Source organism: Nymphalis io, chromosome 5 (assembly GCF_905147045.1).
Source record: "Nymphalis io chromosome 5, ilAglIoxx1.1, whole genome shotgun sequence".
Taxonomy (NCBI): Eukaryota; Metazoa; Arthropoda; class Insecta; order Lepidoptera; family Nymphalidae; genus Nymphalis; species Nymphalis io.
In genome coordinates, this window is record NC_065892.1 from 14,193,728 (window position 1) to 14,220,591 (window position 26,864).

At 32.1% G+C, this 26,864-nt stretch overlaps 1 protein-coding gene across 4 annotated transcripts in view; it reads left to right on the top strand.

Annotated features, from left to right (window-relative positions):
• The window catches only part of LOC126768666 (lachesin-like), an 81,144-nt gene extending 54,712 nt beyond the window's left edge, over positions 1 to 26,432 (top strand). The window contains exons 4-11 of one of the 4 annotated variants that reach the window (XM_050486899.1): positions 418 to 625; positions 4,632 to 4,793; positions 6,497 to 6,625; positions 15,750 to 15,924; positions 18,511 to 18,620; positions 19,385 to 19,447; positions 22,402 to 22,572; positions 25,197 to 26,432. In XM_050486899.1, the coding sequence (XP_050342856.1) occupies positions 418 to 625; positions 4,632 to 4,793; positions 6,497 to 6,625; positions 15,750 to 15,924; positions 18,511 to 18,620; positions 19,385 to 19,447; positions 22,402 to 22,572; positions 25,197 to 25,291 (1,113 nt within the window). In that variant the 3' untranslated portion in view covers positions 25,292 to 26,432. The remainder of the gene's footprint in view (positions 1 to 417; positions 626 to 4,631; positions 4,794 to 6,496; positions 6,626 to 15,749; positions 15,925 to 18,510; positions 18,621 to 19,384; positions 19,448 to 22,401; positions 22,573 to 25,196) is intronic. The other 3 variants (XM_050486901.1, XM_050486900.1, XM_050486902.1) reach the window with 3 other exon arrangements.
• The last annotated feature ends 432 nt before the right edge of the window (positions 26,433 to 26,864 follow it).

The window sequence follows — 26,864 nt, forward strand, 5'->3', positions numbered from 1 at the left end:
TAAAATTAGAAACAATATGTAAAGCACATTATGGGTCGACACTGTATGTGGTTGGAATTCAATTTCCTATCGAGTTAGAACTAAATTTATTGTGGCTTGGGTTACTCCCCTTCAATAACTTGAGCTTTATAATAATATAAGTAATATATCAATAGTAATGTTCTCGATAGCAGAACGTGAATAATTATCATGTATGTATGAACTATTACACATATTTCATAATTTTACTTGATTTAAAAATATGAAACAAGAAACGAAAAATTACGTTTCACAATGATTTGGCTATTAAGATTTAAAATAGAGGAGAAGAATTTATTTTCTTTTTAGTAACGGAAACCTTAAAAAATATATATATTTGTGATTGATGGTGAAATTATATTCTTGGTATTTAATTTTAACAAGAAATTTTGCTTGCAGGTGGCCTGGATTCATATAGACAGACAGATGATCCTGACGATTCATCGTCACGTGATCACCCGACTCGCTCGGTTCAGTGTGTCGCACGACAATGCCATGACTTGGCTACTCCACGTTAGCCAAGTCCAGCAAGAAGATCGCGGGTATTACATGTGTCAAGTGAATACTAATCCGATGATCAGCCAAGTTGGATATTTGCAAGTCGTAGGTAAGCAGTATGAGAAAAAATAAGATATTTGAGTAAAATATGTAATAGATAAAATATATAGTTCCAATCCATACAATAGCGCTACGCCTTACCTTCTTAATCGCGCTGTAATGTATACACGATCATCTTTAACAAGTTAATCGCCTATGCACATTAAGTTGAGTTTAATATTAAGTAAAATACTATATATAAGTACATTTATTTAAAATCATTGTTCCATATTTTTAAACATTGCATCGTGACGTATAATTATTACCTACTATAACTTTTGAAGTGAAAACTTCTTTAGGCGCGTTGAGCTGGTTTATCGTAGGGGATAGACTCGTGGCTTCGCGTCACAGACATGCTAATGTTAATACAATGAAATCGTTAAAAGAACAAATAATTTAAGTTGTGGAAATAAATGAGTATAATAATGATTGAAATTTATGTAAATATTACTATTATATATTTAAATTAAGATCTATTAATATTTCGTACCGAGTTTGCGACATACTGTGTATTTTGATAAATAAAGAGTTATAAAATAAAAAGGGATAGAATTATTACTTGGAGTGCCAATAGATGTAGGACAAATATATTTTACAGTTTCAAGTTATCACTTCAGTTTTTTTAATTTTTTGCAACGTTTCCACAGAGTTGCACCTGTCGCGGACACAAGCGGTTAAAACACGAAAATAGCGTAAAATGCAATTTCGATTAGAGAATAGCCTTTTTATTTATATAACATAGCATAAAAGCTACTGGTTTTGTGTTTGCTGCTTAAAAATATGATATAAATTTTAAAAAAGCAATTCTGGAATAATATGAGAACAAATGACTATTTATTATACCATTATATTGATCATTATTGTTAACACTTATTTTTACTAAGTAAGAGTCATAAATATATCTGTAAGTATATTCAAAGGACCATTAATAAAATGTCGGTTGCCTGGAACAGCTCACTGTGTAGCGATAAGGCCGTCAAAGTTGTAAGCTAATTAAGTTGCACCATGTCATAATCTAAGTACATTCCATGTATCTAAAACTTATAAACTTATTCATACAAAAATGCTATTTAAATGCATAAAAGTACATTAATCATTCATGGTAATTTTAACAAGAGAACATCGTCGTATTCCAACAACGTAGGCGTGGTGGTCCCAAACCAGCGATTTGGGATAGCTTAGTCTTTTTATACGACCACAATTTCGCAGAAACTTTTAAGTGGAAATAAAATGCGAAGGTTTCGTTTCGATTTCCAAAGGATCACACGTTACAGATAAAATATTATTTATGTATACGTCCAATAATAAAATAAGTTCTCAAAACAACGATTAATTGAAATACTAAAATGAATTATTATATCATTGTTTAATTTATTGCAAACAATACCTATATATTGCTTATTTTTAAATTATTTCAAGGGTTTGTGTATTTTTAAATTTTAAAGTGCAAAATCAAGATTTAAAATAAATGCTAATTTTATTTTATTTTTTATAAATTAATTATCGAATTTATTAGAGATAATTCAAAAATTTAAAAAAAAATACCCATTCAACAGTATAAGTACCCAGAAATAAAGGTTTCCACAAATTAGTGTGCCATTCAAATAACGTAGGTACCGAGCATACAAGAGCACCACTTACTTTTTAAATTCTCCTATTCTTTAAAAATTCTCGTACCGCAAACTTGCACGATTGTACAGTAACTGCTGAAATATCACGTCCCACTGGAATTTAAAGTTCTTGAGATTTTCATCCGTGAAACTTTAAGCAGCGATGTAAAGGGTATAAAGGCTAAATTTTATCAACTTTAAAATTTAAAATTCTCATACAGTTTCTGAAATATTATATTATATAGTGCTGAATCAAAGCTGGATTTATCTATAAACAAAAACTCGATTCTCTAATTTCCTTAAACTAAATGTGCAATTAAATATTTTATAGGAGTAAATAAGCATTTGCTTATCAAACTCAGCTTCGGTAGATTTATTAACTAAATTGTTGGAACAAATAAAATGTTATCATAATCGTTCTCGTAAATAAGAAAATACAGTACAGTAACAGCCTGTTAATGTCCCACTGCTGGGCTAAGGCCTCCTCTCCCTTTTGAGGAGAAGGTTGTGGAGCTTATTCCACCACGCTGCTCCAATGCGGGTTGGTAGAGTACACATGTGGCAGAATTTCAATGAAATTAGACACATGCAGGTTTCCTCACGATGTTTTCCTTCACCATTAAGCACGAGATGAATTATAATCACAAATTAAGCACATGAAAATACAGTGGTGCTTGCCCGGGTTTGAACCCACGATCATCGGATAAGATTCACGCGTTCTAACCACTAGGCCTACTCGGCGTTATTTTGAATCAGTGTTAAGAATTATTGTTCTCAAAATAAATTATGACATTTTATAATGAAATATGACTCGAATAAAAACAGATTATAAGTTTAAACACAGTGTAACCACTGGGCCATCTCGGCTTTTTTTTTAAGAAATTAATTATCACAAAATAATATATGCTACATAATTATAAGAATAGAAGAAATTAGCACATAATTGTTCCATCTATTAGTATATAGTAATTGAAATATAAAACGAATAAAAGTCTATTAGTATGAAAATACAACTATCATTGACAATATTAGCACACTATGAGAGCTTAATCGCCATATTGATGGTTAATTAACTAAAATAATTACGTGCAATGATAGTAGGAAACCACAGATGACACAGATGTATAGTGTTGGCAATAGTTTGAAAGTTATAAATTTCGACGAATTAAAATAAGATTATATTGATTTAAAACAAATAAAACAATTGTTAATGATATACATTATTTAATTGGGGTCATGATTTGGTCGTACCAATTTCAATGGTGTAACTCAATTTTTTCCTCAGGAGGATAATGTGCGACTTTTTGGACAAATAGCGTTATATACATTTTTAAATTAATTTGAGTATCTGATTTCTTTATATATCGAATCGTTATTATAGTAGTGAGCGATGTTTATTGAGTTATGGACAACAATCCAGCAAAGTCGTTTCAGTTATGACGTCACTTGCGACATGCAACGTTGATTGTCAACAATTCTACCATTAGTAACCGGACAATAGTTGTTTGAATTCTCTGAAAATTTAAAGTTACAACGTGAGATATTACCCATCAAGTCCCGCTGTTTGCAAAAACCATCATCACGATTTAAAATAGGGGCCATAAGTCAATCTAGATTTCTAATTTTAACCTTCGATCGAGATCCATTGATACGTCATACTGACCTTAAAATAGATAATGTTCTGAATTATTTACAGAGCTTTATTTGAAGAGCTAACTTATTTTAAATAACAAAAACAGCCTGTTAATGTCCCACAGCTGGGCTAAGGCCTCCTCTCCCTTTTGAGGAGAAGGTTTGGAGCTTATTCCAACACGCTGCTCCAATGCGGGTTGGTAGAATACACATGTGGCATAATTTCAATGAAATTAGACACATGCAGGTTTCCTCACGATGTTTTCGTTCACCGTCAAGCACGAGATGAATTATAAACACAAATTAAGCACATTTTACAAGCACAATTCAGTGATGCTTGCCCGGGCTCAAACCCAAAATCATCGGTTAAGATTCACGCGTTCTAAGCACTAGGCCTACTCGGCGTTATTTTGAATCAGTATTAAGAATTATTGTTCTCAAAATAAATTATGACATTTTATAATGAAATATGACTCGAATAAAAACAGATTATAAGTTTAAACACAGTTTAAATTCTAACCTCAATGCTTTTACATTGTTAACTACTGACGTAGTAAATGTAACTAATCATTATAATCCTCTCATAATCAGTAGTGATAATCCTAAAATGGGAGAATGTTTGTGAAATATTTCTATTAATCCAATTAACGAAACTATTTAATGACCAAAAAAAGAATGCTCTCAAAATGACTTTATGTTTCATTCATATTGTAGCTTTTGTAAAGTTTTCTTTTATAAAACAGACTATATTGCACTTCGTTTTTTTTCTTACAGTGCCACCGAATATACTGGACGAAGAAAGTACACAATCAGCGGTAGCCGTCAGAGAGAATCAAAATATTAGCCTAGTATGCAAAGCTGATGGTTTTCCGACACCAAAGATAATGTGGCGAAGAGAGGATGGTCAGCCCATATCCGTGGACAAAAGGAAGAAAGGTAAGGTCCCTCTATATATCTAAATTACCAAACTAGTTAAGTTAGTTGTATATAATATAGTTTACAATAGAGCTATCTTCCATTTCCTCTAAATATTTTATCCGATTATTTAATAATAATTAAGAAATCATAAAATTATTCTTTTAAATATCTCAGAAATCCGCAAGTAGGTTGACGAATTTTAAATTAAAAAATTAGGTCAATGTTCGAAGTATGCTGTGTTGCAAAATTCCTTAAAATACATTTCAATTTTTTTCATAATTTTTATATCACAATACGATTAATAAATAAATATTCAGCTAAATATACATTACAGAAAAGACACTTATTTATGTTACTTATTTTTAATTAAAACGGCAGGATGCTGGTGGTAAAAGCGTTATGTTTGTGTTTTATCAAATGCAAGACTGGTGTTGACACGGCAATTAAGCCTGTTAAAACCATTCTAATACAAAGTGAGCACAAAAATAGCTAAAGATAATTATGAAGGCATATTCAGATTAAACCGTTGAAGCATTGGTCCCAGGCCACAAAGCTCCAAATTGTTTTTCAAGTGATTTTCTTTTATCGGCGAAATTAACCCGTGTCGGTGAGTGGCACTTGCCACTAATTGTGTGTGACCCTTGCGTCAATCGCATATGCTATGATTACTCGTGAGGTTTCACTGGATGTTTTAATTACTTCCAAAACTGTTCTCGTTTTCATCCAGCGTTAATCCTTTGTTTGGTTTTATATTCCCGGATCCGCTTTTTATTGGCGTTAATGGAAAGAGTTCGTTCGGAGTGGATGAAAGCGTTTGCGATTTAAGACTGACACAGAACGTTTGACTCCATTTTGCCGCTTGAAGCGCTTTAAGAGTCCATTCATTAAGCAGTTTTACAATTTCATCCCTGGAGTCTTCACGTTTACTAGCGATAAGTTTAAATAAACTTTAGAAATGTTTCTGTGATATAATTGTCAACATTTTTTTGTTGTTGATGTTTTAAAGAAAAACTCAAGATAAAAAAGGCGATATTATGAACAGTTTTTCTCTAGTTAAAAGTCCATTCATGATATTTTTATGTAACATTCATTTTATTTAAAAAGTCACTACCATTTAATAAATACTTAGTAAAAAAAGTACTTCTAAAAGTACTACTTCTTAAAAAGAAAATTCTGAATAGGTTATCAGGATATCAGATTCGTTTACATGAATCTAGTTTTTAACTTTCGTATTTACCTGGGGAAACATTGATACAAGAAGCAAATATATACTATTTATAATATTATCAACTTTGCATAACTTATTGCATGTTTTATGTTTTACTGATAGTAGGGCTTTGTGCAAGCTCGTCTGGGTAGGTACCACCCACTCATCAGATATTCTACCGCAAAACAGCAATACATGATATTGTTGTGTTCCGGTTTGAAGGGTAAGTGAGCCAGTGTAATTACAGGCACAAGGGACATAAAATCTTAGTTTCCAAGGTCGGTGGCGCATTGGCTATGTAAGCGATGGTTGACATTTCTTACAATGCCAATGTCTAAGGGCGTTTGGTGACCACTTACCATCAGGTGGCCCATATGCTCGTCCAGCTTCCTATTCTATAAAAAAAAATGTAATTTTGTAACTTCACAAGCTAACCTGTTTTTTAATGATTAACGAATAGTTCAATCAAGCAAATTGTTCTTTGGTCGATATTCTACAAAAACTTCTGTTTCAGTAACAGTATATGAAGGCGACACATTAAGCTTACAACGGATCAGTCGCACGGAAATGGGAGCCTACCTCTGCATCGCCACTAACGCGGTACCACCTTCCGTGTCCAAGAGGATCATTGTTGATGTCGAATGTAAGTGACATTATGTATTTATATACTTTAAAATCAATATAATTTAATGATTAGGTTTAGGTTTTTGGTATTATATATGTGCACTCGACTTTTAATATTATTATATAGAAACGTAATAGCAGATTTGAATTAGTACGTTAAATCTGCTTTTGGATATTGAAACTGATCGGAGTATGGTTGTGCATCGAGAGGCCATCAACCATACAAGGAATAAAGATACGTACAGACATGCGAACACACAAACTCACAACTTGTGTAAGTGACGTATCTAGACCATGTCTATATTTAAGGTTTGTTCGTTATTATCATACTTAAATTATAAAAAAATATCATATTATATTTACATAGTGTTTCGTCTGAATCCCGTAGAAGGATAATTAGGCGGTCAGTAAAAGAAACCTCAACTAAACTAAATTGGTTTCATAGTCAATAAATGATAATTTTGGAATGGTTTTAAAACAATATATTATATTAAAACTTAGTATAATCGAATTTAATTTGCTGCTTAATTAAACAAAATATCTATACCATAAAGTTTTATTAGCGGTAATATATCAAGGTAATTTAATTTAAAAAACATGACTCCGAAAAGGCTAACTTAGTCAGTTCTCCGAAATAACACAACATGATATAACGTATGAACACAAAACATTACATATGACAATCATCGATGTTGTCGCTTCATAAACAAACACATAAAAAAGAACAATTAGTATTATAGTATCATTTCATTTAATACTTAAAATATGCCTGAAGGTAATAATAGCTAGATATTCGTAAAAGTAACATAAAAAACACTGAAGGTGAATATGAGAGATATCCTCTCTTTATTATAACAATAAAAGCAACACTACCTGTTTCTACGTAACGGTATGAAAGTATCCATCCTTCGTACCGACAGCCTGTGCATCAAGCTACATTACTTTTTTTATTTATTTTAGTTAGACGAAAGCAAATAAGCCAACTTATGGTAATAAGTCATTTTATCCAGAGACAAATGGTACTTTAGCCATTCAGTGCAACGACCCCTTCAATGCGCTACTAACTATTGGATCTAAGATATAATATATTTTCAAATTGCACCCTAATATTGTAAGCGTCTTTCTACTTCATTGGGTGGTGGTATAAACCAAAATGGCTAATCTTTTCTCTGATTTTATATAGTATTATCCAGTTCGAAGTAAAAATAAAATATTGTACGCAAACTACATTATATTTACAAGGGTTGGGTCTGATCGAAATCATAAGATTATAAACATTTATCGATAGAAACAAAACACGTTTTTCTTTCTTTTGGCGTTAACTGCACTTTCACGCACCACATCTTCTGTCACATGCAACCTTTACAGCAAACATGTTTAAATTAAATCGCACCGGCACTGTTAAGCAGGCTAAGAAAAAAATATTACAGCGCATTGTATTAATTATCATATTATTGTTAAAATAACTATATCATATTCATAAAATTATAATTTCAAGAATATTTCGCACGCCGAGAGCCGCGTGTAAGGGCGGGTGAAAAAAATATAATAAAATTTTACTGGCTTAAGGCGCACTCTTAAGCTCTGACTTTCTCTTTCCGTCATTACTAATTTGACATTCAAAAAATAAAAATGGCATTGTTTCGCCAATCAGCAACTCATTAAGCACATCAACTAATAACTACAAATCCTCTAATTTTAAGAAAGTATTCAATTAAAAATAATTTAAATAGTTAACGTGAGTGGTCCGTAATCGATTAAACATAACTCGATGCCACTGAAGCATCATTATTTAATTAAACACGATTATAAAATCTCTCTCCGAAGAAAACAGAATTCCTTTTAAATAATCTCGCTTTTCAAACTCAGCTGACTAAATAAGATGGCGACGGGTAATAATTGAAAGAAAATACTTTTTTAAAGTTGGCCATGGTGAAATTAATATTGCCATTATAAGCGTGTATACTAATATTATAAATACGAAAGTGTTTGTCTGTTTCACCTTCATGGCTAAACCACTGAACCGAATATGATAAAATTTGATATAAGGCAAGCTTAATCCCCTGGGAATTACATAGGCTAAGTTTTTATATCTAATACCTATCATTATCATTATAACACTCAAATCTTACCTAATGAGTTCAAACTCAGGCAAGCACCTCTGAGTTTCTTTAGCAGTGAAGACTAATATCGTCATAAAATCCTCCTAAAATCCGTCCTGCAATTGTTTAATTAATTTTTGCCATAAATATCCATACCAAAGTAACCGACATAGCTTGAAGAATTGCTAAATTGAAGTGGCAGTGGGCGGGACACATTGCTCGCAAAACAATGTGCCCCACATTCGTCGTCGTTCCACACACGTCAGTTCTGCGAGCAATGTGGGGCACAGAACCGACGGCCGTTGGGGCAGGAAGGTTCTCGAGTGACGATCACGAACCGGAAGACACAGCATGGGCAGGCCCCCTACAAGGTGGCCGACTTAGAACGAACCGCGGGAAGCCATTGGATGCGGGTAGCGCAAGTCCGGCCAACGTGTAAATCCTTGGGGGAGGCCTTTGTCCAGCAGTGGACGTCTTTCGGCTGATATGATAATGATAAATATCCATATATATACCAATTCGCATTGGAGCAATGACGTGAATCGAGTTATTTACAGGCTGTTACGTTACTTTTACATATAACGTTGAAGTGACAAACGATTGCAAAATATGTTATTATTGTTATTTAGTCCGTTCCACGATGATAACACTATATTTCAAAACACGAATCATCGGTAATAACGACACTAAAGTTACGGGTAAATGAGTCCATGGACTTTCGTATATCCGTTTTTTTAAACCTATAGTTTTATTTTTAATTACTTTAGTTTTTTTTTCATTGTAGAATTATTTAGTATATTCTGAAAACCTTCCTTTAAATATCTTTATAACAATATTACTATTATTATAATTTTGAGTGTTGAAAAATTATAAACTATGGTTTTAAATTAAATCAATTATTATATTATTTTTCCTTAAAATCCAAAGACCTTTTTGAAAGCACATTCAAGACATTTTAACCAAAACAGGCCATTTAAAAATCGGATACAAACATCTTTCATAATTATCAGGATAATAAAAAATAAAATTAAAATGCAAATGGCAGTGAAAGAAAGACCGCAAGTCGGTTGACTATTTGTTCTTATGAATTCCATTGACTGAATGAAATCACAGCGTTCGAACCGGCTTGCGTTCAGTCGATAACATTAATTTTCTACAGAAATTGGAAATTGAACTGTTAAAAAATGAGATTTTTCTTATATTCAGAATCGCATTTTACTTGACTTGTCTTTACACTAATTTAGAGCGAAGAGAAACTTGTCACCATATTTACATAAAATATGTATAACGAAACCTATACATATATATATATATATATATATATATATATATATATATATATATATATATATAATAATTTATATTTAAATTATGCTGCAAATACATAACACAAAAACGTTATTGAAATTCAAAATGAAAAGATATAAAGAGCTAAGTTTGGTTTGTTTTTTTTCCGTATTCACACAAAAATTAAAATTATAAATCCATTTGATATAGAACTACGAAAAGGGCATATACTTTATATTATATTTTCAGGTTCATATTATTTGATTTATTGCTTGCTATGTCAACGTAATTAAAGCGAAAACTGACCACAACAGCATCTTCTGATATTTGAAATGTTAGTATTCTTTGATTTGTATAATATCACTATAATGTCTATAAAAAGTCCGTGATAACAAATATTATACAAATATCAAAAACAAATACAATTTTTAAGTTTAAGAAAAGGAAAAAAATAACGAGAACTATGAATATTATAATATTAATTTATTTCTGACACAGCAGCAGTAGTAATCGATATTTAAATATTCTATAAATCTATGTAGTTTATATATACACTATAAGTAAGTAATAATTACAGTTTACTATATATAAATAAGGATCATTAATTCACGAGATATAAAAAATATTTGAATGAGCTTATATTATCAACAACATCGATGTTAATCAGTCATGATGATGATTGTCATCATTAGCACAAAAAATGTGTACAAAACTTGCTTAAAATTAAGTCATTAAATTTATCAAGACTTGTTAACAATTTTAGTTAAAATTAAAAGCGTCAGTGGAAAACGCGTAAATCTTAACCGATGATCGTGGGTTCAAAGCCGGGCAAGCACCACTGAATTTTCATGAGCTTAATTTATGTTTATAGTTCATCTCGTGCTTGACGGTGAAGGAAAACATCGTGAGGAAATTTGCATGTGTCTAATTTCACTGAAATTCTGCCACCTGTGTATTCCACCAATCCGCATTGGAACAGCGTGGTGAAATAAGCTCCAAGCCTTCTCTTTAAAAAAAAGGAGAGGAGGCTTTAGCCCAGTAGTGTGACATTCACAGGCTGTTACTTACTTTTACGACGGATATATTTATTTAATAATTGTTCGATAATATTTTTATTTCATTATTTACTAATGTTAATAGAAGTTAGAACGGCTCACTAGTTTATTATACATTTTTTCCTAGCTAATGGTTAACTACAACACTAATTCTATATATCTAAAATAAGTGATACGGAGAAATTGTTGAAATGTTGATGACAATTATATCATTTTTTTCATTTTATATTATTTTTTTCAGATTTTCAGGGCAATAAGATTTATATAAATAAAACACCAAAAAATATAGCAATAACGAAACAAAGACTTGAGAGTCGATAGAGTGTCAAGAATTCTCGTCATCCCAATTGATACAAAGTAATAGCCTATAAATGTCCTACTACTTATCAAGTACCCTCTATAGATATATTAGAAAATTAATCACGTGAACACTCAATGATGCTTGGTCGGCTTTATATCAATCATTAACTGTTCAATTCACTGAGTCATCTCGGCTACAATACTGGAACCCTTTCAAATTTACAAAAAAAAAATCAAACATTTTTTATATTATAACCGTATATATTTATAACTATTTGACTTGATACATTGAATAATTAACCGAAATAATTACACCACAAAACGCCTGTGGTGTTTCCGGTCACAACGTCCATAACACTAATTTGCATTTACATTTGTATAATTAAATCATTATCAGTATATTTGTTTCTACTCGAAAAACTAATTTTATAAATTTGGCTGATCTATGTCAGATACAGTAGCTAGCTTTTAAGGCCGCAATCTCGAGGTCCTGGGCCATAGTCTGACTGATGAGAAGTTACTTGATTTTATTGTCTGAAGTTAAAAATATTACACTCCCGTTGAAAAAAGGCGTTGACCTACATCTACTTATATAAAGAGTGTATTCTAGCACTATAATAATATGTCACGCGTAGTTGGCTAGAATCCTTTGAGAATTACCTCTGTAACCAAAATCGCTTAAGACGAAAGGGTAATAGATAGATTTAATAAAGAATAAAGAATATTTCGGAACAGAAATTACCACCGCACATAATACACAAAACACATTAGTGCCGATTCGGAATGTCTCCCGAGGAGAACCGGCTAGAAACTCAGTTACTCTTTTTAAGAATCAAAATATTACATGTAATAATCATATAGAGTTATATTTGTATATCCTCTATAAACGTCAACAAATACTAATTCCAAGTTGTGTGCCTTTTTACTAACTTGAGGTTTTTAAAAATGTTAAACTTTTTTTACATTGACATACTTAACCTGATTAACCCGTTACTCGCATTTATTTGAAAAATCTTATCGAAACTTCTTGTAATCTGATAATATTATAAACTAAGGCTTATTTTTTGCAGAAAACTAAAAAATTTATAAGTTATAAATATTGATACAAAATAATATTGCGTCAAATAATAATTTAGCCTAACTGGTGAATATTAGCACGTAGCGTTCATACTATAAACAGTATTATATAACTTAACTAGCTGTGCCCGCGGTTTCACCAGCGTATAACTTAAAGAAGTGACTAAGAGCAAACTTATAAAATTTCATTATATACATCATTTTTAGTTTTATTCTCGTGGGATATTAGTATTTATTGGTTTTCCCGCACCCGGATCTAGATAGACCAATATACAATTGGCCATGAGAAACACAGCATTCCCTTAAATTTATTCCGATATACTTAAATGTCTTTCCCTGTGCATTCCCATCACAATAAATAAATTATTGTGACTGCAAGCGATACTTTCATAGGAAATTGTGTCCTTTAAAACTGAAAGGTAAATCTGTGTATTTTAAAAAAAAGCCTGTTGTCAACTAACAGACTGAGTATAAATTTAACAAAACAATGAGAAAAAAATATATTCCTCGACGGAACGAAATACATTTTCTTTTTCTTTTATATGCCCCGGGATGGCAAATGACTCTACTCAACCTGATGGTAAGTGGTAGTAGAGTCCAAACGCGACGACGGCCAGTACAGTCGGGAAGAATGTTCTGTACTAGCCGTCCCCGCCTTGCCGGCCCGCAAGATGCCTCTTCACGCCTCGTTTGAAGGAACCCGGGTTGTAAGAGGAGGGGAACACGTGAGCTGGTAAGGAATTCCATTCTTTGGTAGTGCGACAAAGAAAGGAGTTGCCAAATTTCTTTGTGCGCGATGGAATTGATGTCACAGTTAGGCGGTGACATCGAGAACCAGCTCGCATGGACTTAAGAAGGAAGGGGGGAGCAGGAATTAGAGAGAATAATTCCTCAGAGCACTCGCCGTGATACGGTCGATAGAAAGCGCTCAGTGCTGCTATCTCACGACGCAATTGTAAAGGTTCAAGGGTGTTTGTGACCTTTACGTCGCCAATAATGCGTACTGCACGTCGCTGCAACCAGTCCAAGGCCTCCAGTAGGTACTTAGCGGAGCCATCCCAAAGGTGCGAGCAATATTCTACGCAAGAACGTACCTGTGTTTTGTATAACAGGCACAGTTGTTGTGGCGTGAAAAAACGCCGCACCTTGTTCAGAACTCCGAGTTTCCGTGAAGCTGTTTTTATATTAGCCTCGATGTAATCCCTTGGACTAAGGTCGCAGCGAACGTCCATCCCCAGCATGGCGATTTTGCTTTGTATCATCAGCGGTGTGCCACAGAGGGAGGGATGAGGGTAATTATATGTATAATATCTAACCTATAACCTAAACTTTGTAAGTTGAAGAACTTACAAAGTTATTACAAATCTTAAACCTAATTATTTTCAAACAACCCACTCAACTACCAGTTGAAATATGTCAAAACAATAAAAAGTAAAAGATCATCAAAAGTTTTCGCAACGTACGCCAAAAAATTACTTTTATATGAAAAAAATGATATCTTGGTTTACATTATTGCAATTTTTGTAGCGATGTCTGATTTTTTTTAAAGTAAAATAATGCCTAATTGATTGCTTTCTGTAGGTAAATTTTTTTTTTAAATCGGCTTTGTAGTTTTTTAGTTTATCCATTACAAACAGACTTAATAAAAAGTATAATTTTACTTAATCTCTTTATACTATTAGTATATATAAATAATAATATTTTGCTATAGGAAAAGTTACCCAGCAATAGGGTCACCCTGTTCTTTTCCTATCCTATTCGATTCTATTGCTTCATTTTTTTCGACTTCTGTTTCGACTTCTATTCCGGAAAACTAAAACTATTTCTAAAACCAAATTCCTTCTGAACAAAGTAAAAGGGAAATGTCGTATGGATTTTAATATTAAAATATGACTCATTTAAGCATACATGAGCAAGATAATGAAGTCATCTTCCATGTACGCATAAAGAAAGGTGGACTTCATAAATATTTTAAAACATCGTAGAATATTAAACCATATCACGCGGCCCGAGTAATATTCGTCCTGAAAATTGCCATCATAAACTCTGGGAATGTGAATTACGTTCTCAAAGTGTGGATTTTATTATCCAAGGGAGATGTGAAAAATCGTCGGCTATATTCGGCCGCGTTCGGGAAACTTCGCCTCTATCTATCATTATTGAGAGTTAATAAATTGCTTCAGAGTTTCCTATAGTTTAACGTACTTCGTTGCACGCGCTGTCGAGTTGTTTTAAATTGATTAATCATATCAATATTTCCACTTAATGACTTTAGAGACAATGAAATTACTGTTACCTTTTTGTTAGTTTTTTTTTATCAATATTAGTTAGAAGAAAAGCTGGTAGAAAAATAAATTATGGAACTTTTTTGGGGAAAGAAAGGGACGAAAACAATCATTCCATAAAATCATATACATGTCTGTCATAAAACATATCCAAAATAAAAATAAAACGCTAATCTACTCATAAATAATCAAGATTTTAAACTTTATGGTAATTATGTTATACAATAATATAAACAAAAACACACAAACATAATAGGTTGTTACAAAAAATAATTACAATTATAGCTTATTTCAATACAGATCAAATAAGAAATAACAATCGCGGTCGCATGCTATAGTAAGAATTCTTGCAGCTTCTCGTGTTGAATTGCCAATCCGATAATCAGGTCGAAAAATTAACCAACCATTTTGTCATTATTCGAGACAATAAAGAGGAAAGTTTAAATCCTTAACAATTCTCTGATTATATTATTATTATTATCTGATTAAATTATTTAACTGAAAACGGCACAAATTAATGATATCGAATTAGGAATGACTAAATGTGATAATGGCCAATACAGTATCTACACATACGGCATCCCAAATTTGGGTCCACTTGAATGTATTGGAGAATTAGCGTTAGTTCAATCAATTAAATGATTTGTTAAGTTTTTATTACTTATATTAGTTAAAAAGCCGAGATGGCCCTGTGGTAAGAACGCGTGAATCTTAACCGATGATCGTGGGTTCAAACCCGGGCAAGCACCACTGAATTTTCATGTGCTTAATTTGTGATTATAATTCATCTCGTGCTTTACGGTGAAGGAAAACATCGTGAGGAAACCTGCATGTGTCTAATTTTACTGAAGTTCTGCCACATGTGAATTCTACCAACCCGCATTGGAACAGCGTGGTGGAATAAGCTCCAAACCTTCTCCTCAAAAAGAGGAAAGGAGGCCTTTAGCCCAGCAGTGGGACATTCACAGGCTGTTACGGTTACGGTTACGGTAGTTAAAAAAGTTTGAATTTGTTCTTAAGTAATATTATATTTTCAGTCTCACCAATGATTTGGGTACCAAACCAGCTGGTGGGTGCTCCAGCTGGAACCGACGTCACCGTGGACTGCCACACGGAAGCCCATCCACGTGCCATCTCCTACTGGGTGTACGACAATGTCATGGTACTCCCAACTAAGAAATACGCTATAAATACTGAAGAAAACTCTTACAGGTAATTTTTTGTGTCTCATAATAACCAAAGTTCTCAATAGATAACTCTTCCCGCAAATATAGATATAATATAAAATTAATAATAAAGTTGAGAATCACAATGTTCGCAATTTTATTTAGAAGTTTATCTGTTTGAAAGTTATTTTTAAAGAGCAGTAACTGACAACAACAACAAATCATGAAAATAAATAGTGAAATAAAGGTTATTTAAAAATATATATACAATAATTGCTCCATCAATTATTAATAAAATAGAAATTATTAATAGAAGTTTTGACCAAGGTGTCTTCGTAAAATATATATCTATATAATGTTCGGGTCAGTTCAATAAATTTTATTGGATTTTCTAAGAATAAATTATCTGTAGTGGGAGGGTGTAGGCAGTTTTACATTTCAGAAAACACGTAAAGCTGTTGGTATTGCGCCGATCAGAACGCTATTCTTGCAATTACCATCCCATAGGACTATGAAACTGAACGAATGAGAGCTCGTGTACTTGTACCCTAAAAATGTCTTGCGCAGTTTACTTGGCCGATTAGTCAAAGCCACAAATTTCAAGATATATAACGTCATAATAATAATTGATAATAGCCCATCTTTTGATAAATTTTGTATGCAAGAGCTTCTTTCGAATTATAAGTTGTTACAATAATAATTATGACTCTTAAATAACTCTATCTTATTTTATCTGCAAAATATAATATATCTTTTATAAATGATATAAGCGATATTAACCGTTAACGTTTCAGCAGCTGACTTCACGGATCTTGTAATATTAAATTTCATTTTCAAAAGAAACCCTCTTCAGGGTGAAATATATTCTGTAGTCGTATCGTTCTTCCTCAATCTCAAAGCTTACATTATATTTTAAACGTCTATTTTTAACAATAAATTCAAGAATTTAGTTTTGTAAAATTTCAAAAAGGTTTAGTTTGCTGTATATGTATATTAATATATATATTTCGAGATTCGAGATATGATGTCAACAATATAATAATCGAGACGAATTCGGTAATAATATTTTAAAAAAAATTGTTATCATGTTATAAATATACATGTGTGGTTTTGAAATTGACTTTAATATCGTTTGATAATATTAAAAAAACCTGATATAAGCGATGTTTATTGCTATTTGGCGGTAGGGTATTTGAGAAGTGGATAATACCTATTGTTTTTGGTTGTTGCCTGACTACACAGTCGAGCTTAAACACAGCCCTACCAAGAAGCGAATGAAGTTACTTATACAAAAAATTAACTTATTATACCCAAAATACAATAAATTATGGATATTTATATGTTAAGATGATGATGAGACACCATATATGTTTACATTTCTTATATCTATGTCTGCACCACAATCATAAATAACTCGTACAAAAGTCTGTCTGCTTTAATATTCACAATTTGAAACGACTGACTCATCTCTGCTCTAGTATAACTGTTCTAACATTTACAAATGTCAAACATGGTTCCGATGTAAATGAACCTCGAACGCTGATGTCGTTAAAGTTGTATGAGGCGAGTTACTTGCGCATTACATATAATTAATATTAAATGCTTGCTGAAAGCACTCGCTCAAGCACTCGTAATCCCTATATTGTATTATGCATTGACGATTATTATAATGAAGCTCCTATACACTGAGTAATCGACCTAATGCAGTACTAAGACTCGAATAATAGTCAAATGGTTGCTGTATTGTGTAATCAAAGGTACATGGGATAACTAATTCGTCCCAAGGTATTCAGAATATTGGCAACTGTTGTCACTGTTCTCCTGACCGATTTCGGCCACGGCAGTCAATTTCAAAGGACTAGCCAACTGCACAGGGCATTTATAGCGCACAATTTTGTGCGCAAACACAGGTGCACTTTTTACTTGGCTTTATCTAGAGTTTGAACTCAAGATCTCGGGATCTACGTCAGCTCACCATCCTCTCAGATTATGAGAGGGTAAAATAGAGTGCACCTATGTGAGGAGACATTATAGTGCAAATTGCGAACTAATCTGTCTCCTGCGCAGTTGGTTATTTTTCCTTAACAATGGCCGCTGTGACCAAACCGGTCAGTATTTTATGACATTTTTGGAATAGATTTTATAATGAATTAAGACGTAGCACTTTGATTACCTCTAAAATACTAAATTAGTTGAATTGTCCAATGTACAGGCGATCGAAATAAAAATGCTCCGCTCCTAAATATATATCAAGTAATATAAGAAAGCATTTCTTAGAAACGATTTTTTTTTCTAAGACACTATTAATATTCGATTTCATCAATCCTATTCGACGTAGTTTATAGTTATTAATATTCATTAAAGAAATGCTATAGTACACAGTACACTATACACAGTACACTATAGTACAAAGTAGCTTTTTAATAATCAATCCAGGATTGAGCTCTTTACCTAGAGAAATAAACTAATGTTAGCTCAATGTAAAACTTCGACCATAATAATAATTATTGTTAATTTGAAGAAAACACAGGACCATTTAAAAACATCTGCAAAATCTCGTTTCAATCAGGACCTCAGTATTTACGACTATTAAGGCTGAAACATATTTTTACATGGTATTTTTTGTTAACAGAGCACATATGAAACTCACTGTGCGGAACCTTCAGACCGGCGATTTCGGCAATTACAGGTGCATCTCGAAGAACTCGCTCGGAGAAACCGAAGGCTCCATTCGACTTTATGGTAAGAATATTAACAATTAAGGTTAATTCTATGATACAAAATTAAATTGTTTATAAGATATGAATTTCCAACCTGTTATGTACAAAGTTTATATATATTTATATATAGTGATACAAGTACAAGTCGCTGTTATAAGCGAATCCACTCACGACTCATTGTTTACTACAAAATATAAATCAGTTTGCGCTGCTTCACATGGTACGTGAACGCTATAATTCGGGCTTATATATACGATACTCATTGTTTGTTTCATTAAGTATATATTATTAAGTTTTTAACTACATATCAGAATCATAACAGCCTAAAAAAATAAACCAATTGACTATTTCGTTTAATTGTCATTGTCGAAGTTTATTATTTTCATGTATTAACCATATTAGGCCGAAAAAAAGCCGAAAAAAAAAGCCGAGATGGCCCAGTGGTACGAATGCGTGAATCTTAACCGATGATCGTGGGTTCAAACCCGGGCAAGCACCACTGAATTTTCATGTGCTTAATTTGTGTTTATAATTCATCTCGTGCTTAACGGTGAAGGAAAACATCGTGAGGAAACCTGCATGTGTCTAATTTCATTGAAATTCTGCCACATGTGTATTCTACCAACCCGCATTGGAGCAGCGTGGTGGAATAAGCTCCAAACCTTCTCCTCAAAAGGGAGAGGAGGCCTTAGCCCAGCAGTGGGACATTAACAGGCTGTTACTGTACTGTACCATATTAGGAAAGGAATCACTATTAACGTACTAAAACATTGAATTGTTCTACAGAAATACCGATGCCTTCAACGTCACCGAAAGCAACTGAGATGAAAAGCAATGCTAATAAAGAAAGTGAGTATTATTCTTTCAAACTAAAGCTACTGGAAATTATAAAGGTGGATTTTTTAAATTTTTATTTTTATTTAGCGTGGAACTGTAAAAATCCTATTATTATGTAACCCACTCCTCACACCTTCAATACCCTGCTAACTATGTGATCTGTTGTTGCTATTAAATACATAATATCCGTTAAAAGGAACTTCAGTCAAACCACGAGTCCCATGACAGGCCTCGATATTATTACTAATAACTATGGTTTAATGTTTAAAATCAATATGTTTACAATTCAGACAAACGCACATACTATACCAAAAGTAACGATCGATTCTTACACTTATCAGACTAGCTCTCAATCTTAGTGCCTGCAGTATATATGTATTTTGAGATAGAAAAGTTTTCGACGATTAATATTTTTTATACGGTACATAAGATATTTTATATTCATATGAGTTATTTATTATTTTTAAAACAGTTGTATTTTTTAGTTCAAAGTAGGTCGTTTACAACAAATGTGTTTAATTTTATTTCATAATAATCATTAATTTACAGAAATATTTTAATAATTAAGTATAGTAATATTGTAAAATTTTATTAGAATAATTGTGTATATGTCACCGTAAGGTTGTAAGGACCATCAGTAAAAATAAATTTAGACAAATTATAGGGTATCGAAAAAAATTAGGACAAAGGACAAAATTATCTAACTGGACCTAATTAATATTTTAAATGTTTGTTTACTACGCTTTCGCTTTATATCTACTCAACCAATTATCAAATTTCGATAGTTTATAATATTTTAAGTAAGATTTAAAGTTTTAGCAGTTTTAAAGCGTAATAGAGTAATGGTTTACGGACCGTCTAGCGATGAAAATGTCGAAACAAATCCTAACACAAGATGTACGCTTATAATAATAATAATAATAATTAGAATAGGAATATTAGTAATTAAAGACAAAAACAAGTCCTGACTAGAGTTATTATAAACTAAAGGTCTCCACGATTATTTAGTAACATACATAAAAAAAAATATTTCTATTGTTTTCCTCGTTGGTCTAGCGGCTACATGTAAGGCCGCAGACCCGGAGATCTTGAGTTCACATCCCAAGTCGGGCCAATGAAAAGTTATTGAATTTTTCAGTCGAAAATTCTCAGTAACAGCATAGAGTCTGAAAGTTGGAATTCTGTACACACCCGTGCCTCTGAAAGCACGTAAAGACATTGGTCTTGCACCTGAACTCTTTCCGGTCTTGTGGGATTGCCATCCCATCAAATTATGAGAGTTAGGGAATAGAGAATGCACCTTTGTTTGTCCACACACTTGTGGACACTATAATATATCCTGCGCAGATGGCTAATCTCTCATGAGATTGGCCGTCTGCGAAATCGTCGAAAATGACCGTGGTCGAAATCGGTCTGGAAGACATTATTATGATTGTTTCTATTATGAATTTAATTCAATGATTTGTGTTATTTTCAAGCCGTTGCTATTAAGTCGAATTATTTATGATGTAATATGAGTCACATGACGATAATCAATTTATTAATACAATCCTAAACACAGTATCAGTTTATTGTGTTATTTAATTTAATTGAATTTAGTTATGACAAATAAATTATCATTTAGTTTAATATACTCTGATAATCAGTTTATTATTAAGTCATTAATTTAAATTAATACCGTGTAAGCATATGATAATGAATTAAATATTATATTTTAATCGGCTTAGAATTGAATCATAGTTTTAATTTGAAAAAAGAAAATAAATAATCGCCGGAAACTAATTGTTGTGAAACTTTCTTAATGTCATTAAATGTCAAAATTGTATGACATTAAGGAATGAATATCACTGTTTATTGATTGATTTTATTGAGTTACATTACTGGCTAAATAAGTTTATTATTAAACTTGGCTCTCTTACTAGAACTGAAATTCCTATCTATTAAAATAACTAAAATTGCGACTATCCTCGGCGTAGTGCCCGCCTTGTGTTAACATTGTAGGGTAATGTGAAGCATTGGAACGCGCTCGCCAAGTTTGCATTCTGCCTCTCTTACAATAAAGGAAGATATCTATATCGTTTAAATAAAATGCAACGTCCTGAATGACTCTCAACGCGAAGCTTAAACTATATGATCTCGAATTTGGAGATGAACTGCGTTTCGTAAGATACAGACGTACTAAGAAAGGATTTTGCAAATCTGTGCTCCTTTTCTTAATTCAAAATTTAAGATAAGATCATTTGCAATACACAGAAAAATATTAAATATAGTTATTTATGGTTTTCGGATGAGACGACCTTCATCTTTTTATGATAAAATCTATTCCAATCTATTCTCTTCACAATTCTTAATTTTCGCAAGATGTACCATTTTTATTAAGCTATTGTATTATTTAATATACAATTTTTTATTTATTTTATATAACATATAAACAAAAAGTATTTTTTTGTATAAACTTTAGAGATGTAGAAATCTTTATAATACTCACACGGTCTGTGTAATGGACTGTCCACCGAAATCCCATCAGAAGTACTATTTAGTTCAAAAAATATACGCCATAGCTACCAATAAAAATCTACGTTCTCTGTAAAATGGTATTAGTTATAATGAACGATTACTTGCATCCTTCAACAAAAATGCTTGGAATACGATATTTACAGAGATATTTACTTTAACACCTTGTTTAGAAGGATCTAAGTCACGAAATCAAAAAACAATTATTTTTACTGTTATTTACATTGTATACTAAGGTAAAGGAAACGTAACGTAAAAGGAAAGTGTACTTTACTCTTACGTGTATATAAAGCTGCTATCATATAATTTCTATTAATTATACAAATATATTTCATGATTAAACAAAAATAGCCAAGACCCATGATGAATTTGTAAAGCACACTCGACGCTTTCGCCACGAGGTGTGCAAATACAATACACATTTTATTTCATTTACATATTATTTGCTAAAGTCACACCAGCTCATAAACCGCGTGGCGTTGCAGCAACGCGTCGCATGAACGCGAGCCGCGCGGTGCAGCGTGACGCGGTGACAGAGCGGCCGAGCGTGGTGCGCGCGCAGCTCGACCGCGCTCCGGACCGCGCGCACGTCTACCGCGCACCGCACCCGCACCACGCCTCAGGTACGCTCCTGCGCAAACTGACTGTTCACTTCTTTAATATTTTATCTTTTTTTGTAATTTTTGTCTCATTATACACTAATTATTAAATAAAATTTTCGTAAAAAAACTTACGTAGTGACGCAGTCAGTTTGTTATTTCATTTCATTATAGAGCTATTTTGCTAATCAATAATATTTAAAGTCAAATTATTTTATTATAAATTAAATCACATATTATTATTTTTTTTTCATTTTTCTTTCATTGCAACCAATAAAACCTTGAGTAAACAATCCAACCTATAGTTTTATTTTACCTTAACTTATTACAAAAGTTCTAAAACAATGAAACTTCTTTGTACCTCCATAGTTAAAGAAACATTGAACCGTAAGGAGTTTACTCACCTCTTTGTATTCTTTGTAACAATATTATACATTATTAAGGACTTCTTCCCCTTCGTGGAGTAAAAAATAAACGCGTCAGAAGTCGCGGATCTGAAGATATACTTACATCTAGATACGACTTACAGTTAAAATCACTTTTACGATACAAACTTTTTAGTATAAAAAGCTTTATAAATATAGACGCTAAATTTCACTTATCAAAACTAATTTAAATTATAAATTAGACCTGACTTTCGATCATTTTATAATTAAGCGTCGTTATTATCTGATAGTCGTCCACTTGAATTACTAATTGGCGTTTAAATTTTAACATATCAAATAGATTTGGAAGTGTACGTATTTGGTTTTCAGAGGAGTTCCATTTGATCTAGGCATGCGGTGAACCCGGGTCGCTTTCCACTACTGCCAAATAGAGATTAAACATTCAACGAGTTCGCATACACACTTAACCCTCATAAATATTCAATGCAGACCGCGTACAATCAATTCTTTCAGTTTCCAAGCTTGAGGAAAAAGTGTTTGAACAGCCGAATAATATGATATCAAATAGAGAAACGCGTTTGAATAAAATATAAGGGTTTCCATTGTGAAAATTAACTATAAAAATGGAAGTTTGGGGCGAATCGATTTTAGCCGGTTCACAAGCAGCTATCGAGTTACTACAATATCTGAACTACAATAGTAGCACAGGTATCTGCGATGAATATCTTAAAATAACAATTTCAAACATACCACTGTTTACTCTGATACAGATACACTTTGTTTGAATATCTCTACCAATAGACTACTAAAATTAAATAGTATTTTTATTAGACAGCAAAGATTTATACCGTTTATTTAATGTCAGAGCTTTTTATTTTTTAATATGTCTGTTTAAATAAAAGAACTAAAGACCACGAAGGAAATGGTGACATTCGAAATATTTTTCTTCGGTAAATATATAAATGTATTTATTTTAAAAAGCGGTCCTTCCTTGCTTCTCCCCACGCTTAAATGCACAAAGCATTACTTTTGTATTTTGTTTCGTGTTTCGTTGCTGAGTCTCATTTATTTCTTACTCCTTCTTTTTCTTTTACTTTATCTTTTGAATTTTGACTTTTATTTTTCCATTTCTGCATTACACGTTTTGTACTAAGTAAATCTACTATATCGACGATTTCAAAACTTACCGTAACAGCCTGTGAATGTCCCACTGCTGGGCTAAAGGCCTCCTCTCCTCGTTTTGAGGAGAAGGTATTGGAGCTTATTCCACCACACTGCTCCAATGCGGGTTGGTGGAAAACAAACTTCAAACTTAAATAAGCATTAATTGATTAAGTATATTATTTTATAAAAGACTATAGATTATATCGTAGATAGTACAAAAACGTTGAGTTAGTATTATTTGATTCTCATCCAAGATATATATTTGCCGTAACAGCCTGTGAATGTCCCACTGCTGGGCTAAAGGCCTCCTCTCCTCTTTTTGAGGAGAAGGTTTGGAGCTTATTCCACCACGCTGCTCCAATGCGGGTTGGTAGAATTCACATGTGGCAGAATTTCAGTGAAATTAGACACATGCAGGTTTCCTCACGATGTTTTCCTTCACCGTAAAGCACGAGATGAATTATAATCACAAATTAAGCACATGAAAATTCAGTGGTGCTTGCCCGGGTTTGAACCCACGATCATCGGTTAAGATTCACGCGTTCTTACCACAGGGCCATCTCGGCTTTATATTTAATTGTATATAATTGATATATTTAATAGTAATGCTAAAAAAGAAAATTTATTGGCTGCTCTTCTCGGCAGAATCTTTATTGCGAATCGCTTGTAGCTTTACATTCAATTTAATCTTGTTAATTGATTCAAATGTTCTTGTTGCCTTTTAGAATAAAATTTTGATTTTGCAACTTACGAATACTTATCTAATATCAATTAACTAATGATGAAGTTATTGTTCTAAAGTTTTTATTTAATATGAAAGCACTTATTCTTAGTCAATCTAATATTTATTACCATTTTCAACATAGAAAATATACAGACCCGAGAAGAGTTCAGCTATTTTTTTAATCATATTTTGTCATTCTTATAAGAACGAAACAGCATTGTGGGATCATTTCATTCTCAAAGTCTGCCTAAGAACTCATTAACTCCTTAAGCAGTTCTGCACAAAAACTTTCATTTACAATTTGGTTTAAATGTATTATTCTCTTTTTTTATATTAATCAATATGTATCTTTAACATTATTTCAATTGTTTTAGGCTCAAGAAGTCTTCAGTGCTGGCGGCAATCGTTCTTAGCCATCGTAGTCTTGGTTCATATAGATTTATTGTCAGATATTTTTATTTGTTTCTAAATGAAATACAAACTTTGTAGATATGTATGTTATATCTTTCATTATAATTTAAGTTGGCAATACCATAATGTATTTCTCAAACTTGAATATGATAGTACCATTGTAGTACGATTCGTTTAACCGTTCTGATAGTTGCCATTTTTTTTTTGGATTTAATAAATTAACATATCATGCAATACTAGCGTCATATCCTTCTTTGATATTGAGAGTGAGAATTTTATATTTGTATGGAGGTTTTTTAACCGCTAGCCGAAATAATAATACGATTAGCATTTAAGGAATGGAAACCTTTCTCGACTTGTACTTCCACATATCTTCCCTGCCAATATATTTTGGATTTCTATTAATTTTTACCAAAACATTTTTGTACTCTTTAACCAAATAAAAATGTGAATTAGATTTATAATCAAGTGCTTTCTCGTCACTAAGACCGGCACAATTAATTTCAATTGAATCCATACCATCATGGTTTAGTACTTTGGATAGTTTAAAATGTTATTGTAATATTATTCATGATTCGGGTTAACCTCTCCATTCCCGTCTCCAATTTACATTTTATACCCAATGTACTGGCATGCATTACGTATTTCGATACCTAGATTAGATAAATTTATATCGTATTCATTGTGGTGCCATGCTTCGCGTGTTGTTGTAACAATGTGCCAAAGATATTTAATACCTAATTTTATTTCAGTAGATTAAAAGTTTTATTTGAAAATACGTAATTATCGAATTTTAAATCGACATCGGATGTATTATTTTTTAATATTATTGTGATTAGTTGAAGACAAGTGCTCACATTAACCTTTAAAGACTCGAAAAATTAATTATTATAGATTCTAATATACTCATTTAATAACAACAACTATGTGAAGATTCAATATACATTTTTTTTATGTGGACGCTTGTCTTTAGTATAAACTTCGGCTTGCCCCTCACGCTTAAATAATTGTAAATAATAATTTAATTGATCACTGCACATAAGGATACATTTTAATGTTTAAATAATGATAAAAAATAAATTGTTAACCTAAAATAGATTATGTACCTATGAATGTATAAATATGTATCTTTTATTATGAATAAGAGATATATCCCTAGGTTAAATTTATCTTTACAAAACCTTTATTGTACAGACTAATGTGCGATTTTGATGATGTAAATAAGAATATTAAATAAATTAGTATAAAATATTTTTTCTGTGTTTTATTATTCTGTAAATTTTACTACTATCTTGTAAACTACTTCTTCCGTTTTGTTTTTCTTTTATTATTATTTTCATGACATTTTTAAAAAAAGCTAATATAGTTTAGTTTGTAAGTAACAGAATTACCTCTACAACAAAAATATGTATGTGTAACTTTGTTAGCTAACAAGTATGCAATGTATGTATATTATTACAAGTTATAAAGGTAAAAACGATTATTATATTACTGTTTACTACAAAGGTAGTAAAATATCTGATTAAATTTATTTAGATAACAAGCCCAAATGATTGGTCAGCAGAACTTCCTGCAATTTCGCTTAAAAGATATCCTCAACATATAAATAATACAATAACCTACTGCCTGAA